Raw genomic sequence first — 20,087 nt, 5'->3', positions numbered from 1 at the left:
TACTGGTGATATATAACTGTTTGCAGATGATGCAAAATTGGGGAGAGCAGATATTATGACCTAACAGGAGGACTTTAATAGATTGCATGAGTGGGTAGGTAAGTGGAACTGTCTGTTCAGTCTTGTAAAGTGTAATGATTTGAAATTTGATAAGCAGTAATGGGATGCAAATGTTTTCATGGAGATGAAGATATGTTAGAAAGGGTCCAGAGAAGATTCACAAAGGTATTAAGTGTCTTAGAAATGTGGAGTATGAAGACAGAACGAAAGAATGCAAATTGCAAAGCCTTGTGAGGAGGAGATCTCTTTGAAGAAAAACAATAACAGACTTGGCTGTAGTGAATGTAAGGGAACTTGTTGAAATGCATGGGAATTCTCTGCAGTCCAGATGCAGCAGTTTTGAGTGTTTACTGTTCCACGAAACATGAAAATGTGCTTCATCACTCCATAGAATGTTCCAAGGTCAATTCTCAACCATCTCCACGAGTGCCAGAAATGCCAATTACCATTGTGTATGACAGATATAATTTGTATAATTTGACAAAAATAAATTGTCTTGCTACAATGTACACTGGATGAACCTACAACATTCTCATGTTGTAGGTTCAGCAACTGCAGTTGCAACATCTTCACTCATTTGCAGAATTTCAGATTTATGCCCTCTTTCTAGTTGGACAAATGCCTATCTCTTGAAATCGACAAATCATGGATTTCACTGTATTGGGTATCATTTTTGTAAAGTCTAAGCATCTGTGCTCACAAAGTGCTGCTGCAGCATTTTCCTCATTCCTATAGAAATACTTCACGAATAGGTATAATCAAACAAATTGATACTCATCACATCGAGTGACTGTAGAGTAAGTTTCGCTCCTTTGTTTATACAGCCTTATGGCTCATATGCTGGCCTGGTTGGCTGAATGGTTAGTGTATATCTGCTCTCCAGCCAAGAGGCTGCAGATTCAAATCCCATTTTCACATGGATGTTTGTGATTGTCCACCTTTGTACATTCATACAAGTGAATAAACACTCTCCTAAGATGGACTGGGTCACCATGGGAGAAGTGTACCCAACCCTTCCACAATAGGGTAGGCCTTCACCCTGCAGTGGGTAGAAAACAGGCTGAACATCATCATCATGGCTCACATGGTATGCAAAATTCACTATCTTTTCTCATTCTCTGTGCCAGATTTTTCCTATCAACAGTTTTTTTGAACTAATTTTTTTTATTGTCAAATTTCTTCTTCATGATATAATTAGGGTACCCACCAAGTTCAAAGGCATTTTGTCTACTGGTCCTCTCTACAGATTGCTCTGAATGGGGGTACTTTAATTTGAAATATCCTGTATAAGGATGATTCTTCATGATGATGAAAAATTAAACACAGGTCTTTTTTAACCAAAGGGCATATGCTACACCATTTCTCTAATTGCACTATAGTTATGTGTATATGGGTTAAATATTGGTTTTGAAACTGAATAATACAACCTCATATTTAATCTTAAGTGTTTTCGGCCTCATTACATTTTCTTGCAGTTCGTGAAAGTGAACATGAAGTGATTACTTTGGTGCTAGCCAGCCATACCAAACTTTTTTGAGAAAGGAACTATAGGGCAGATGATTATTGCAAGCTCAGGAGGTGGCATGCAGCAGTATCATGAATGAAGAATTGCATGAGATGGAAATCAATGCTGTTTGGTCTCTATTCAGAAAGTATCCGGCAGAGCAATGGCTGAGTATATTCTAAAGGTCAGGATATTAAATAAGGTAGGTGTAAAATGGATGAATGAAGAGGTGAAGCATGCAATCTGGAAGAAAAAAGCATTGTGGCGGTGGCACAAGATGAGTAGCACAAAGAGCAAGAAAGAGAGGTGACTCGCTTAGTAAGATTAGCAAAAGTGCACGATGAGCAGCAGTTAGCAATTGACATTAAAAGATATTCTAGGGAGTTTTTCTGATATATAGCCAGTAGAAGGAAGAATGATTATGGGAAGATAATATTGGTCACTGATAATGGGAGAATGATAAACACTGAGGAGGATATTGTAGAGGAGTTTAATAAGCAGTTCATTAAATTATTCCATCCTTGTGATTGTAACATAATGCAGAACTTGAGAGCAGTGGGAATGGGGGGAGGAACCAATGATGATGAGTGAGGAATTGAGTAAACTAGATGTTAACGTGGCCATGAGACTTGATGGTATATCACTGCATGTGTTGAGGGAATGTTTCAGGGAGTTAACAACAGCTTTAATTTACAATAATAAATTTAGTTTAATCCTTTATCCAAGTGTAAGCATATAAAGTTTGAGCCCGAAGTAACTTCAGGACTGAAGCAACTCGTGGTAAAGGTGGACTAAGCTCTCATCACTACTTGTCTTAGTATCTCCCATAATGCAAAGCACATCTCGTTGCAGACATGTATAATGCTATGCATTAAGGGAAGGGCCACTACCTAGACCGGTTTCGACCTTTATTGAGATCTCGTCAGTGGGAGTCAGACCCAGAGGTGGTGATACTAAGGTGGAAGCAATAGAGAAGTCATATTTACCTATACGAGTTGCCAAAAGGTGTCTCATATTATTAAATTAATCTGGATTTATAGAAAGATGTTGGAATTTTTTTCTCACTTGGTTAGACTATAATAAATTTAGTTGAATCCTTTATCCAAGTGTAAGCAAACAAAATATATGCCTGAAGTAACTTCAGGACTGAGGCAACTCGTGGTAAAGGTGGACCAAGCAAGATGTGCTTTGCGTTATGGGAGATACTAAGACAAATAGTGATGAGAGCTTGGTCCACCTTTACCACGAGTTGCCTCAGTCCTGAAGTTAATTCAGGTGCAAACGTTGTTTGCTTACACTTGGATAAAGGATTAAACTAAATTTATTATAGTCTAACCAAGTGAAAAAACTTCCAACATCTTTCTCTAAATCCAGAGTAATTTAATAATAAGGTGAGACACCTTTTGGCAACTCATATAGGTAAATATGACTTCTTCATTACTTCCACCTTAGTATCACTACCTCTGGGTCTGGCTCTCACTCACGAGACCTCAATGAAGATCGAAACTGGTCTCTGGGTAGTGGCCCTTCCCTTAATGCGTAGCATTATACATGTCTGCAAAGAGATGTGCTTTGCATTATGGGAGACACTAAGACAAGTAGTAGTGATGAGAGCTTGGTCCACCTTTACCACGAGTTGCCTCAGTCCTGAAGTTATTTCAGGCACAAACTTTGTTTGCTTACACTTGGATAAAGGATTAAACTGAATTTATATAGTCTAACAAAGTGAAAAAAAAACTTCCATCAGTTTAATTTACATTTTTAGTATGAATCTTAGATTAGCCAGTTTCCAAAGGAGTGCCAAGATGGAAAAATTGTTCCCTTCATAAAGGGGATTGGCCTATGATTCCAAGCTAAGGCTTGGAATCATAGGCCAATCTGCTTGTCTGGAGTTGTGGTCAAGGTGTTGGAGAAGCTAGTGAGGACAAGGATTCAGAACTGGGTTGACAGCAGTAGAATTCTCTTTAATGGACAACATGGGTTTGCTAAAGGAAGATCATGTTTTAGCAATCTGCTTACTTATTATAATAAGGATGAATACAATGGACAAGAGGGATGCATATGCAGTAGTATATTTAGATTTTGCAAAGGCTTTTGATAGATTGCCATATGACAGACTAGTAGTTAAATTAGAACAGATGGGGTTGGATAGTAGATTAGTGTTGAATTGGAGATTGGCTGACTGATAGGTATCAGCATGTTGTATATAGGGAAGTGATATCCCAAAAGAGGAAGTCACTAGTGGCATATCCCAGGGGTCTGTTTTGGGGCCATCTGTTTAATTTATATGTAAATGACATTGGAAAGGGCTTAAATGGTGATATAAAGTTGTTTGCAGATAATACAAAGTTGGGAAGCATTATAGAGTAGTATAGTAGAGTAGGCTGTCTGAATGGGCAAGTTTGTGGGGGATGTTGGTTCAATGTTGCAAAATGTAAGGTTTTAAAATTTGGGAGGCAAAGATGGGATGCAGAGTATAGGATTAGCGGGGATATTTTATAGGAGGTGGAGGAGATGAAAGATCTTGGGGTGATGGTAGATAGGAACTTGAAATTTCATGGACATTTTGCTAAGTGAGGACAACACAGCAAATTATGAGAATGATGCAGAGAACACTGACATGTAGAAGTAAGGATGTTTTGACTCCATTGTACAAGGCTTTGATCAGGCCACATATGAATTACCATGCACAGATTTGGTTGCCAGGTTTTCAAAAGAAAGATGATTAACAGGAGAGGGTTTAGAGAGAATTGACTAAGTTGGTTTCTGGTCTCTGGAATGTGGAATATGAGGATAGATTGAGAGAATGCAAATTACAGAGCCTAATGGATAGAAAGAAGAGGGAAGACATGATCGAGATGTATAGGCTTGTAAGGGGTAATTACCAGCCAGATTAACGTGGATGTGATTTTTTCATAGAATATCTGAAGAGGAAGAGAATGAGAGACCATCTCTGGAAGCTGCATGAGATAGGTGTGAGCAAGGGGGGGGGGGGAGAGGAGTAGATTTTTTGCACGGAGAGTGGTGAGTGATTGGAATGCATTGCCTGAGAGTATAGTGAGTGCAGGAACAGTGAATGCATGTAAGTCGAGGTATGATGAGCTGTGCATGTGAGAGTGGGACCTCCCATGATGAGTCTCTTGACTCCATGGAAGTCTGTTGATATTAACAATATTCACATGTAACACTTTTCACACATTTGCTCAATTCTCACCAAGTTTTTCACACAGACTGTTATTTTCTGTTCTCTTGTCCCCCCTACCACCACCATCATTATCTCTTGCCACTGTTTTCATACATTGCTCATACTATTGTCTTTTGCATAATTATATATTGAGATAATAGTATCACTATATTTCTTGAAGAAATCATTTCTGTTATATATGAGTATTTTGTTATTTCAGGATAACACTAAATTAAAATCACCAGTGTCAGTTGGAAAAGGGAACAGAATTTTACTGAGAATCCATGCTAAACCAGGTGCTAAACAAAGTATGATAACAGGTCAGTCTGTAATTGGGGTATAATCATATATGTATGAATATCATCATTCCAATTGAACACATCCATGTTGTGTATTTCTGAAACGAATGATGATCTAAACAAATGAAAATGTGTGACATAAAAATTGAAGTCCAGTGTCCAAAAATTATCTTTTCATCTTTTATCCAATATAAAGAGTCAACCAGTTGTAGAAATACTAGTTATCCCATTTTATAGGGGAACTCATTAAGTTTTTTTGAATATCAAGTTTTGACTAATTTTTTTTTTTAATTTCTCAAAAGTTAATGTGTGGTGTCGCTTGTTACATGTCCATATTGCCTCCAACACCTATCTAGACTTGCTACAATACTTTGTCTATCCACAATTGGAAGAACTGCAATCATGTATCACCTTTTAGCAATTAGTGCACCACCACATTGGGCTTTGAACATCCGTGAATAAGACATTCTCAAACAGATGGAGTGACTGTGGAGGTGCTATTAATTGACTGCCTAGATCACCTGACATTACACCCTGTGATTTCTTTCTTGGGATTCATCTACGATCATGTGTACAAAATTAAGGTGACAGATATTGATGATCTGAAGGTGATGACCACAGCTGCCATTGAAAGTGTTGATGTGAATATGTTGCAGTATACATAGCAGCATTTGGATTATTGCCTGGATGTTTTCTGAATCACTAATGGTGCTCATATTGAATGTTTGTAACTTTGTTACTTTAATTTAAAAAAAAAAAAAAAAAAAGAAAGAAAATTTGATTTTTGTGTCATTTTGCTATGTTGTATGGTGAAATACACGACAAGAAATTTACATGTGAAGACATCGAGAAAATTATTATTATTATTACGGGCAACTCCAGGGAGTCCTTAGACTCATCGAGGGAGGCCCCAAATCATGTTCATCACAACTATTCGACATTCATACAGTATCTATCATACCTCACCTTAAACTCATTCACTGTCACAGCACCCACCACAGACTCTGGCAGCCCATTCCACTCATTTACCACTCTAAAAGTAAACAACCCAGCTCTAACACCCTTACTAACCACACTCTTGCCCAGCTTCCATGGATGTCCCCTAGTCCTTCTACAACCAGCCCTGTTCTCAAAAATATCTTCTGAATTAATTTTATAGAAACCCTTTCTATAAAAGTTGAAACAATGAAACAGCCGTTGCATTTGCAGCACGACAACAGGAAGCTGTGCATGAGTGTTCACTTCAACACCTATTAGAGATTGGATTTAAAGTTTAGAACATATTCCTTACTACATCTGCTGCAATGGACTTCTGGATATTTGCTTAGCTAAAGACACATTTTGGGGTTATCCATTTTGAAAATGATGAACAGATCAAAATAAGAAAATTTTTCCAAAAACAACTGAAGAGTTTTACTATGGTGGTTTCAAAAACTTGTTACATAGTGGAAAAATGTATTGAAAGGGAAAGATTATGTTCAGAAATAGTATATAAAAATAAAGTCTTATCTTTTGTTTTTATTTTGCTGATATATCTCTTTAGTGTTGAGTTATCACAGTGGAGGCATTATATTCTGAACATCCTATGTATGTAGTGATAAAGTTCAGGAATTAAGTAATTTCAGTCTTTAATCTATAATTGTGAGGTCTTCTTGTGATGAGTCTTGCAACTCCTTGGAGATTATTATTATTATTATTCAGGCCTCCATGGAGTCAAAAGACCCATCATGGGAGGTCCTTTCTAAGAAACACAAGTCTATCAAGACTCATTGAGGGAGGTCCCTCCTAGGAAACACAAAGTCTATCATACCACTTCTTAAATGCATTGACCATTCTCACTGTCACTACTCCATCAGGCAATGCATTCCATGGTTCAACTACTCTCCATGCAAATTAACCACTCCTCGCCCTCTTTCTCACAGTTTCCTTTCGTAACTTTCGAGTTATGACAAGGGGCCATCCAGGGATGGCCCCTTGTCATAACTCCCTCCCGCTGTTCAACCAAGCGAAAGAACTCCCCAGTGTCAACCCTGTAAACACCTCTCAACAGTTTAAGAGTCTCAATCATATCACCCCTCCTTCTTCTATCCACCAAACTCTGCAGTCCACACTCCCTCAGCCGATCCTCATAACTAACAATTTACAGTCCCGACACCATCTTTGTTATCCGCCTTTGTACCCTTTCCACAGTTAATTTATCCCCTTCAAATTCTGGGGACCAGATCTGAGAACAGTAGTCTGAGTGTGGTCTGATCAGAGTCTTATACAACTGAAATAACCATTTTATCTCTGCAGGTCAGTATCCTTCTCATTATTGCATCAATCCTCTGTGTTACCTTCACTACTTTTGCAATATGTCCTCTAAATTTCAGGTTTCTTTCAATCATCAATCCCAAATCTCTTGTCTCTCCTACTTCCTCCAGTTTAACTCCTCCCATAGAGTATGCAGCGTCCCATCGAAGTGTCCCAAACCTCAAGACTTTACATTTTGCTGCATTAAACTGACACCAACATTCATTTGCCCATCTATCTAGCTTATTCAAATCCTCTTGCAGGGCTACCACATCTACACTATCACTAATAACTCTTCCCAGCTTTGCATCATCCGCAAACAACCAAATTCCCTTGCAATCCACGTACAATGTCATTGATATAAAGCTTAAACAATATAGGTCCCAGTACTAAGCCCTATGGAACTCCACTTGTAACCTTCTGCCTCTTTGATATTGCTCCACCATCCACAACTCTCTGATACCTATCGAACAGCCAATCCTGAATCCAATTGAACAATCTGAGATCCATGTGCTGCAACTTGAATATCAGCTTAACATGTGGCACCCTGTCAAATGCCCTTGCTAAGTCTAGGAAAATGGCAATAATTGCCTTTCCCTGTCTAATGCTCTTGTAACTTTATCATAAAAGGCTAGCATATTGCTAAAATAAGAGCGCCCCTTCACAAATCCATGTTGACTCTCACTGATAACATTACCCTCATCTGCCCAATAGAACAAATGGCGCAGATGATGTCAATTAACAATTAAATTATAAACAAATATTATAATTTAACAACATCTTATCTTATACTTGTAATTATCACCCTCTTCCAGACTCAAGCTGTGTAAAGGTTTGGAGAAACTGATATAATTCCTTTTGACATCTCTGATGTATTTAATTGGGTCTGGCACAGAGGTCTGCTCAGCAAAGTACTATCCTATGGTCTGCCTTCAACTGTTTGCAAATAAGTCATCAGCTTCCTCTCTGAATACTCACTACATGTCTTGATTTTTTCTCCTTAGAAATGTAGAAAAGATTAGGTGTGGTGGCAGTTGTTCATGTTTTTTTTTTGTTTTTTTTAACAGTTTAATTCAAAACATAAAGAAAATAAATAAGAAAATCATCATCATCATGCATATCAAGGATTTAGGCCTAGCATGGCCTGTTCTGTCCTTAGAAGTCATCGTTGAATCTTTTAAGAGGACGTCCTGGTTTTCTTTTTCCTAATGGCTTATATTTTAAGGCTTGTTTTGGTAATCTTTCTATTTTCATTCTTTGAACGTGTTCCATCCATTTATGTTTATATTTTTTAATTTTTTCTATTACTGATTCTTCGTTTAATTCTTTCATAATTTCTTTGTTTCTTTTGTGATCAAATAGAGTATACTTTGCAGTTTTTCTCATAAACTTAATTTCTGCTGTTATTAATCTTCGTTGCCTTTTTGTTTTATTGTCCAGATTTCACTTCCATACAATAAGACTAGTAGGGCTAATGTATTGTATACTTTTAGCCTGGTTTGTTTTTGAACTAGGTTTGGTTTAAATATAGAGTTAATTACACCTGTTATTTTTAAATATTTTGCAATTTTTAGGTTTATATCTTTTTTATTTACACATGTGATCATACATCCTGGGTAGTTAAATGAATTCACCTGTGATCTTGTTATCTATTACTATTTTAGTTCTTACTGGATCTTGTCCTTTAAAGGCCATAGTTTTTGATTTTTCTGTTGATATTATCGTACCATAATCTTTGGCTCTCATTTAGATCTAAAATTGCTTTCTGTAAGTTATCTTCAGAATTTGTAATTATTATTTGGTCGTCGGCAAAAAAGGAGAGTGTTTAAGTTCACAGTAGGAGAAAGTTTAATACCTTGATGTAAATTTTTATTCCATTTTATTATTATTTCATTTAGGTAAATATTAAAGAGAGTTTCTGAGAGGGGGCATCCCTGTTGGACCCCTTGGTTTATCTCTCTCGTATATGATAGCTCGCGATTTAATGTTATTTGTATTTGATTATTTTCATATATACTTATGGTAGCTAATGCTTCTTTTAACTTTGTCAAATGCTTTTTCAAAGTCAATAAATGCAATATGTGTTTCTAAATTGTAATCTCTTCTTTTCTCTTTTATTAATTTTAGGCAAAAGGCTAGGTCTATACGTCCTTTTCTAAATCTATTCTGTACTTCTAAAATAAAGTTTTCGGAATAGTTCATTAGCTTGCTATTTAAAATTCTGCTATATATTTTGTAACAGGAATTTAGTATACTTATATCTCTATAGTTTTTAGGGTCATCTCTATTACCTATTTTAAAGATAGGAATCACAATTGCTTTTTTCCATTCTATTGGGGGATTACCAGTTGTATAAATTTTATTTAAAAATAATAGGAGTCTTTCTTTGAATCTTGTTCCTGCATATAACCACTTGACCAGCTGGCCTGGCTGGTCTAGTGGTTAGCGTACCGCTCTCCAGCCAAAAGGCTGCGGGATCGAATCCCTCCATGGGCATGGATGTTTGTGGTTGTGGAAATACTAGTGGTGGTGGTGGGCGGTAGATCGCGTTAGTGTTGTTGCAGTTAGTTGTAGTTGGTGGAATGAGTGGTGGAGTCTGAGTTGTAGAGTATGTACCCTCCCTCGATGAGTCTTTGGACTCCCTGGAGATGTCAAATAATAATAACAGTAATAATATTTATATAGTTCTGAGCCTAGCTTATCTTCTCCAGGTGATTTTCCATTTCTTATTTCTTTCAGGCTGATTTCTAATTCTTCTTTAGTTATTTCCTTTTCATTTTCATTAAATGTTTGCCTGAAAATAAGAAAATAAGATATTTAATTATTTATCTGCTAATATTTTGTTGATTTATACTCAGCATCTCAGTACTGCTTATGATAAGTGATGACTTATGTCCTCTCATAATGGAGAATTTGGAAGGCAGTGGTGCTAATGGTTTTGAAAGCATATGATGAGGTAGAGGCAGAGGTGTAGCTGGGGGAGGGGGGGGGTCCACCCTGGGCGGCACTTTGAACCTTTTTGAACTTTTGCTGTTAATTCTAAAATAGTCTTGAGAACTCATTTCCAAATATTGTAATACTACTGTGAATTTTCCTCACAATTGCTGTAAGTTTGCTAGTTGTGAGAGGAGTTTTTCTAAATAAAATTGATTAAGAATTACCCACATTACTATGAATTAGACTTCGCCAATGTCATCAACGATTTTGCTAACAGAAAAGCAAGAAAAATAACGTTTTTGCATGTTGAAATTAACGTTTTACTTCAAAAATAAACATAGCGTTGTAATTTATTTCCCTATACGTCATTTTGACTTTTTGTAATATTTTTGGTGTGTATTGAGATGGGTGGCAAAAGCTCTAGCTACACCTCTGGGTAGAGACGGGAAGGACAGGATGTTTAGTGGGGTTTTGCTACAAGCCAGGGAGCATAGAGGGTGAAAAGCAGGAGATGTTTAGGCTGTTGAGCTTGGTAAGTGCAAGTGGGATGATCGTGATGGAAAAATCTTAACTACAGCAGTATAAATTGGGAAGAGGAAACTGCATGTATAATAAGGAAATGGAATTTCTGGGATTCTTGAGGGACAAATATCTTAGACATCATATATTAGAAGGAACACAAGGTTCAAGAGTTTTAGATTTGGTTATCACATCAGAATAGCTGATTTTAACTGAGATGGCATCTCTGCTCCTAGTTAGAGAGAGTGACCATGTGGTTTTGACTTGGAAGAGGAATAGACATGCAGAAGTATCAAAGAGAAAGGAATATAGTATGTGGAATTATAAGGCAGATGATTATAATAATCTTAGATATCAACTAGGGGAAGTTCCATGGAGAGAGGAATTGGAAGGGTGAGATAATCATCAGTGCTTGGGAACTTGTGAAGTAATATTTATTAGCAGCAATAGCAAGCTGTATACTATGATTGAAGAAGTGAATACAATTTTGTGTAAAGTGGATCACAAACAATATCAAACAGGAACTGCAGGTGAAAAAGAGGTTACGGAAGAGATATAAGGAGACAGGTGGAGAGCAGATGCATGAAGAATATAAGACTCAAGCCAGGAGAGTGACTAGTATGGTAAGGAAGGCAAAACTGGAAGAGATTGAGAAGGGATTGTCCCTGAAATCCAAAGAAAATGCTAGGAAATCATATAAGAGGAATAATGACTTCCTTATCTTTACTTGTTAGTGTGTTTTTCAACATCCAAGTAATTCTTTGAGCTATTTTACCAACTTTTGCAATATGCCCTCTGAACTTCAACTCTTTATCCACCATTATCCCCAAATCCCTAGTCTCATCAATATGATACACCATAATGCAACTTCTTCAACCTGAAGTGCATAACCTTATATTTTGCAGCATTAAATTGGCAATCATTATCCTTTACCTACAATACTAGTTTATTTAAATCGTTCTGCAGGATATCTACATTAGCAAACAACTGAACGTCCCCTCTTAAATCATTCCCTATGTCATTGATATACAAATTAAAGAGTAATGGTCTTAACACCAAACCCTGAGGTACTCCACTCCACCATATGATACTCTCTGGTGTCTGTCTGTCAGTCACTCCCATATCCATGCTGCTAGCCTCATAATCCATTCCCATCCTCTCCAGTTTTTGTAATAGTTTTTCATGTGGTATTTTGTCAAATGCCTTGGCAAAGTCAAGCAGTATCATGGTGTAGTCATTATCTTTATCTAATTCTGCTGTCACTTTATTATAAAATGCGGATAAGTTACTAAGACAGGACCTACTTTACACAACCATGCTGCCCACCGTAGAGTATCACATCGCTATCCACCCACTGTTGTATTTTACCTTTCACCAAGTTTTCCAATACTTTAACAGCCACTCCTGATATATTAATTGGTCTGTAGCTTGCTACTGCTGTCTTGGAGTCACCTTTATGCAATGGCACTATCTTACCCTCTTTCCACTCCCTTGGAACTCTGCCAGAGCTGAGACTTGAATTGAATAACTTTGTCAGAGGCAGTGCCAATTCTCTTGCACATTCATGTACTACATGGGTTGATATGCCATCCACTCCTCTGCTGTGTTCACATTCATATTTTTTAACGCTGAACACCTCCTGTTCATCTACCTCAATGTTGACATGTATCTCGGTAACATCAGCAACTGTAGAATCACCACCTGGATGATTATTATTATTATTCAGGCCTCCATGGAGTCAAAAGACTCATCGAGGGAGGTCTCTCCTATGATAGACTTTGTGTTTCTCGCTCTCACCACTCTATCAGGCAATGCATTCCATGGTTCAACCACCTTCCATGCAAAGAAACCACTCCTCACCCTCTTTCTCACAGTTTTTTCGTAACTTCCAGGGATGGCCCCTTGTCATGACTCCCTCCTGCTGTTCAACCAAGCAAAAGAACTCCCCAGTGTCAACCCTGTAACCACCTCTCAACAGTTTAAAAGTCTCAATCATATCACCTCTCCCTCTTCTATCCACCAAACTCTGCAGTCCACACTCCCTCAGCCGATCCTCATAACTAACATTGTACAGTCCTGACACCATCTTTGTTATCCACCTTTGTACCCTTTCACAGTTAATTTATCACCTTCAAATCCTGGGGACCAGATCTGAGAACAATAGTCTAAGTGTGGTCTGATCAGAGTCTTATACATTCACCTTTGCAAAATGATCACTCAGTAACTCAACTATTTCTTTTGGTCCAGTCACCTTCTTATCATGAGCATTGTTTAAAGTCATTATACCATAGTCATTTCCCCTCTTACTTGCTACATAACAAAAAAAAATTATTTTGGGTTTACTTTGGGCTGTTTGGCTAATTCTCTCTCTCTCTGTCTCTCTCATAATCTGATTTGGCATTCCTTATACTTACTCACCCTTCTTGCTTGCACTTTGTATTGCTCATGAGTATGCTGATTACTTTTTTCTTTATATTTCCTCCACAATGTTTTTTTTTTTGCAGTTCTTGATTTAAATCCCTACTCATGCACTTAATTCCAACTAATTCCAAGATCAGGAGGATAAACTAAGTATGCAGTCAGATACTGCTACTCTGAAGCTATCTCTGACCACTTGCCATGCACTACTGACATTCTTTCCTTGTAGCCTCTCAAGCCATGCCACTGTTCCAAGATGACTCCTTAGTCGCTCATAATCACCAGCCTTATAGTTGAACATAAACCCCCTTCTTCACAGAGAACTCCACATGTTTGGCAACTTCCTAGAACACAACTACACGGTCACTCTTCCCAATTGAAAGCAGAGTGTCTACATTGGTTATGGATACATCTTCTGATGCTAATATCAGATCCAACACCCTCAAATCCCTTGTCCACTCTATAACATGTTGTTTCATGTAATTATCCCGTAGCAACTGTATAAATCCCACTTCTGTCTTGCCGTGCCCCTCTCCTCCCTCCAATCGATGTCCCCATGGTTAAAGTCTCCCATAATAATTGTTTGGCCTACACTCTTTATGCTAATCTGCTGATACATGGCATCTACATCTTCCTGTGGATCCTCCAGGTCTATAGTAGCATCCGATAATGTATTTTGTCCTATTTGCCTCTATCTCACACCAGACAGCCTCAAATGAACCATATCCCTCAGACTTAATATCCTCTTTAACTTCTAATTTTGTTAGTTGTAATTCTGCATCTATCATCAGCAATACCCCACCTGCTGTCCTGTTCCTTCTGTCTTCTCTGAAAATACAATACCCTTTACATTCTATCCCTGTGATTATATCATTTTCGGTCAACTAGGTCTCACTGATGCCTTATAATTTTTGGCCAAGTTGAACTTACCAATGCCAAAAACTTCTCACTCTTATTCCTGATACTACTCTCATTTGTGTACATTCGTTTCACCACCCCTTTGTACCCATAGTTACCCTTGTGTAATGTCATTACCAACCTATTTGAATTGGAGACCTGTGAAATCCCATTTGGCATTTCATAATCATTACTGTACCCATGCTCATTTATCACAGGGATGACCAGACACATGCTTGATTTCATCCTGCCTAATATCTCTAGTTTTCCTAGTTTTACACTACCACACTCTCACTAAACAATGCTTTCTCCAAACATCTAACTCTAAAACCATTTAAATGTAGTCCGTTGGGCATTATAAGTCCTTTTGTCCATCAAATTCACTCCATTTATCAAAAAACTGCATATCATTCTTCCTGCACAATCTTTTCATTGACTCATTGCAATCGTTGTCCATCTTCATCTTCTCAGTTCTGTCCTATCATACTGAGGCAGCAGACTCACAGTCTTTACTTTCTTGCTCTTCATTTTTGCTTCCACTAACAACACTTTCATATCTTCTCTCATTGCATATTTCTCACCTTTCAAATCATTTGTACCAGCCAATACAATCAACTCTTTTGCTCCATTCTTCTGCGTACTTGCAGGCGTCACTAATATCCTTTATCTTCGTGCCTGGAAAACATGCTTTCATTACTTTCTAATTAAGTACACCTCTTATCAGTGAATCTCCCTACAGTGCTATCTCTTTTCTCCCTGTCTCTCACACTTTTATGGAAAGAATGTTGATGCAGATAACAAAGATGGTATCAGGTGTACAATGTTAGTTATGAAGATATGCTGAGGGAATGTGAACTGCAGAATTTGGTAGATAGAAGGTGATGTGATTTAGACTTTTAAACTGTTGAGAGGTAGTTACAGGGTTGACACTGGAAGTTCTTTCGTTTGGTGGAACAGGAGGAAGGACAAGGGCCCATCCCTAGAAGTTACAAAAGGAAGTTGTGAGCAAGAGGGTAAGGAGTGGTTTCTTTGCACGGACGGTGGTTGAACCATGGAATGCATTGCCTGATAGATATAATATTAATAATCTGAGCACAGGTTGTTTCATTAAGAAAAAAGAACCATATATCTATTTTGAAAGCAGATAAAGGAAAAGCTATAGTTGTAATGGATAAGGCTGAGTATGGGAAGAAGATAGACTGTCATTTACAGGATACCTCCACCTATCAAGAAATTAGTTATAACTCTACAAAAACACAAATTAAACAATTAAATAACCTCCTTGATGAAGTTGTTATCTGGGATCAAAATACTTTAGATAAGTTATGCACCATTTTGGAAGGACTTCTCGTTTATATGATTACCCAAAAATTCATAAAGAAGGTTGTCCAGTAAGACCTGTTGTGAATTGTATTGGCTCCCCTACCTATAGAATTGCTAAATTTCTTTCACATTTATTAACTGCCCATATTGGACAATACAGATCATTACATAATGATCTGTATTGTCCTACTTCATGAAGCATAACTCCACCAATAGTTGCCCCACCTTAATATCTCTGCACCCTAAAGTGCAGCACCTAGCTATTAATTTAAAACTACAACTCCACTCATTTGTCCAATCTGCAAGTCTCTTCAGTTCTTCCTATAGAGAATTAACACAGCAACACTCCTGATAATTCTAACTTTGCATTGTCAGCAAACATTTGAAGATTCCCAGTCTATATCCACATGAAATATCATTAACAAATAAGTTAAACAATAAACAAAAAGGTCATTTTTTATTGTTGTTGAAGAAACTTTACTATTGAAGAAAGTGCAGGAATATGGTTTGATAAAATCAGGTGTAAAACAAGGGTGCACCCATCTCCACTGTTATTCATCATCTACTGTATTTACTCGAATATAACTTGCACTTTTTCCCCAAAAATTAAAGCTAAAAAATTGTGTTGTGAGATATATGTGGGGATTTTCAGATACTAAAGTTTTTCGTGAAAAAATTACAAGTGATGTTTATAATTAAGTTCTCAGTATTCATTATAATTTATAATTGCTCACATAATTTATAAAATGAATGTATTTAAATTTTAATTATCAATGTTATTTATGCGATCGGCCACTCTCCTTCATCACGCGACGTATTTGAATATTTAGTGACAATGCTTTGGTAATTAAATTAAAACAAACAGTTTCATTATTGCTTGTCCTTTTATCATTTAGGAATCATAAGATCACCATGATTTAAAAAAAACAACTGAAAGTGGGTGTGACTTACCAAGAATCTACTATTCGCTATCGCTACTACCGGTCTTGCATGCGATTGGTGCGGTATTAACAAAGGATCGTGTGACTCAACAACAAAGGCAAGCTGATGATTGTTCAGTTGAAATGCTGATTCTATTCAACTGAATTCCAAAATATCTGAAACTTCCATAATAACATTCGTTATCTATTTCTTAAAGTTTTAACCTTTTTTTGTGTGCAAAGTATATGCAAAACTTTTTAATTTTTTTTTTCGTAAAGTAAGAGGGGCACGAGATATATTCAAGGATGAATTATAGTTGAGTAAATATGGTATATAGATCAAATTATGAAAGAAAGTAGCATGAAACCTGATATAAGAATCAGAAATATTAGACCTAGAGCTTTGCTTGTCCTGGTTGACCTAGTGGTTAGCATATCCACTCTCCAGCCAAAAGGCTGAAAGTTCAAATCCTGCCGTGGGCATGGATGTTTGTGATTGTCTGTGAAAATACTAATGGTAGTGGACAGTAGATGGTGTTGGTGTAGATGATGCAGATAATTGGTGGATGAGGTTGAGTGGTGGAGACGGAGAGTAGGTGAGTCTTTGATGAGTCTTTGGACTCCTTGGAGATGTCAAATAATAAAAATAATAATAATAATAGATGATGTTGTAATCCCAAATGAATCCAGTACAAGTCTCCAGTTGAATGACAATTGAATTTTGCATGAAAATCAGCAATTAAAATGACCAACCAGTGAACATAGGCAGGAACATAGAAGATTGTAACTGCATTTTCAGTGGATAATCTATAGAACAAGTAAAACATTTCAGCAATTAAGGCACAATTTTTATGAAGATGGCATATTAAATATGGAAATATACAATACAATAAGCAAAGCTAGTATGGTTGGGAGCCAGCTGAACAAATTTATATGTAAGAAGAGAGAAATTAGCCTAAACACTAACCTATACAAGATAGTCTTCAAATCAACTTTTAACTTATGATCTGAGATTTGAGATTCTCAAAAACTAGAGACCATAGACCATAATTATATGAAGATAATTTAACATTGGTGGCATTCAGGAATGTGTGAGAAAAGCTAATCTAAAATGGTAGTATGGTCATTTAAATTGATGGCAGGAAAAAGAACCAGAGAAGATTAAGATTCTAGGTGAATTTGATGCAGATGCAACCAAAAGTGCCCTCAGACAGAAATATGACAATATTGGAGTACTAACATGTGACAGACTAATTTGGAGTAAAATTATTGATAGAAATTAGTAATAATCTTTAATCATGTAGTACTGTCATAGAATTCTGTACATCCTTCCTCCTTTGAAGGGTACCCAAAGATTACAACCTCCTGTTCAGAAAAACATCACTAAGTTGTATGTAATGTTCATTATATTTTTTGAGGGATGGAATACATAGCTTGTTCTCTTCAAAATCACTTGTTGAAATATTTTGCCATTCCAGAATTTTCAAGGGAGAAGCCACTTTTAGCATTATTCTTGATATAAGCATGTACTGTTTTTATTGCATCAAACAAATAAATTATATTCTGTTTTAATCCTATATCCAAGTATAAGCAGACAAAGTTTTACTCATGAAGCATCTTCACAATTAAGCTATTTGTACATAGAGGCTGGTGACATGAGGCCAGCAGTCTCTATCTGTTTCTATGAATTATAGAAAGGATCACTATCCAGACTAATTTCAATGTCTGTTCAGGGCTCCTCAGTGAGAAATAATTTATGCTGTACTCGTTCATCTTAGTAGACATTATAAAGACCTGCCCATTAGACATAGCATAATTTTTTAAATAATGGCTTCACACATGTAAGAGAAAACTAAATAGAATTTATTATTCCTATATATTTCACTCAATATGCCATGAGCTTCATTCATGGGGAAGGCAGAAGAACTGGTAACACCATTTGAAGCTCATGATGTATTGAGCAAAATATATAGGAGTAATAAATTTATTTAGTTCTCTCTTACATGTGTGAAGCCATTATTTAAAAAATTATACTATTCATCTTAGAATTACTATATTCATTTCAGATCAAAATCAATGAAGGTTATTTAGATGTTTGCATTTTGTCATGTAAAAACAAAATTGCTTCTGAATTTTTTAAATTTGCTCTCTTAATTGTTTTAAGAATTTTAACTTGCTTTATGTTAAAATTGTGTGGGATTACAAAGCCAAATTTACAGATTTATTAAAAATATCATTTCCATGAATTCAAAGCAATCATGTGGTAAGAAATTAAAAATAGCCATTACTCACAGTGGTCTCCATAAGTTATTTTTTAAAATAAATGTTAAATGCTGTGTAGCAAGAAAATTGGTTTAATGTCACACATCATAATTGATAACTGAGTGGATTTTGTACAATTGTACATGTACAACAAATTTTCATTTATTGATTACATGTATAATCAGCATTACCACCAAAGTGTATGAGAAATTGGGGAATTCACATGTGTAACAGTGATGTACAATATGGGAATTTCAATAATATCAGGATATTAAAAAAAAAACCTACATATTTTTAAAGAAGATGGAAATAACCTGACATAATAAAGGTATGTCCCAAGTCAAATCAAGTTTGGGTCACTGTTTGACTCCACCCATAGATGCTGAGATTCCAATAAAGACTCTCACTATAGTAAACATGGGGCCACATGGGTTTGCTATAATGAGTTTCTTTTATGGAGTTTTTGGTTAGACTTCAGTAGGTTATTATAGTCAGTGAGTTTGTAGTGGTACTTACTAAAGTGAGAGTCTGCCCTGCTAGTGGTAACTGTTAAGTACACTTTATGGTATTTAATTTACTTGTGTTTAACTTAGAGCATAATTTGAATATTACTTCATATTGTTGTATTTTGCTATAGGTGTAAACGAAGAAAATGTAGAAATACAAATAGGAGCTGTTCCAGTTGATGGAGAAGCTAACAGTGAGTTAATTAGGTTCCTGGCTGATGTACTCAATGTTAAGAAAAATGAACTTTCTCTAGATAAAGTAAGTATATATTATGATGTATGGCTCCTTTCATCTTTTTAAAAGTGGTTCATAAATCCTCTGCAAGTGAACAATTACTTAAGCATTGTCGATATTTTTGTTTCGAAGTTTAAGCTACAAATTAAGATCAGAAATGGATTGAAAGAGAATCCATACATTGCAATGAACAGCATGGGCTTACTAAAAGAGCAAGTTACCCATGTTTGAGTAATTTGCTCACATTTTATAATGTGACAGTTCAGACCAGAGGAATGGATATACGATGATACTTTTGGACTTTGGTAAAGCTTTTGACTGGATTCAGCATGTAAGGAGGATGTGGAATCGGATTATAAAAATAATTAGTTTGTTTAAGAGGATAGCTGATTGACAGATAACAAAAAAAAAGTGTATAGTGTAATGTGATTCTGCAAGATTTAAGGCCTGTGGTATGCCCAGGGATCAGTTCATCGTCCATTGTTATTCAATCATTACATTAATGACATGGGCAGGATTTAACAGGAGATAACAGCTATTTTCCGATGATGCAAAAATAGGCAGGATAATCAGGAATGCCATTGACATGAAGTACTTGAATGATTTGAATAAGTAAGTGAGAATTGACAGCCATGTGAAAATGGCTATCAGTTCGATGTGCATTGCCTGATGGAGTTGTTAATAATTGGTGGATTTTTATATATAGGATAGTCATAGATATTATCATAATA

At 36.4% G+C, this 20,087-nt stretch overlaps 1 protein-coding gene across 2 annotated transcripts in view; it reads left to right on the top strand.

Annotated features, from left to right (window-relative positions):
• LOC150098196 (UPF0235 protein C15orf40 homolog) overlaps window positions 1–20,087 on the top strand; it is a 101,787-nt gene that overhangs the window by 53,409 nt on the left and 28,291 nt on the right. For both annotated transcript variants that reach the window (XM_090406437.1, XM_090406438.1), the window contains 2 exons: window positions 4,969–5,068; window positions 19,253–19,380. In XM_090406437.1, coding sequence (XP_090262563.1) covers window positions 4,969–5,068; window positions 19,253–19,380 — 228 coding nt within the window. The remainder of the gene's footprint in view (window positions 1–4,968; window positions 5,069–19,252; window positions 19,381–20,087) is intronic.

This window comes from Typopeltis vanoorti, chromosome 16, assembly GCF_054136105.1.
Source record: "Typopeltis vanoorti isolate ZY-2024b chromosome 16, IOZ_Tvanoo_1.0, whole genome shotgun sequence".
In the NCBI taxonomy this organism is placed as follows: Eukaryota; Metazoa; Arthropoda; class Arachnida; order Uropygi; family Thelyphonidae; genus Typopeltis; species Typopeltis vanoorti.
Note: the sequence above shows the minus strand (reverse complement) of the source record. Positions and strands in the feature narration are given on the sequence as shown.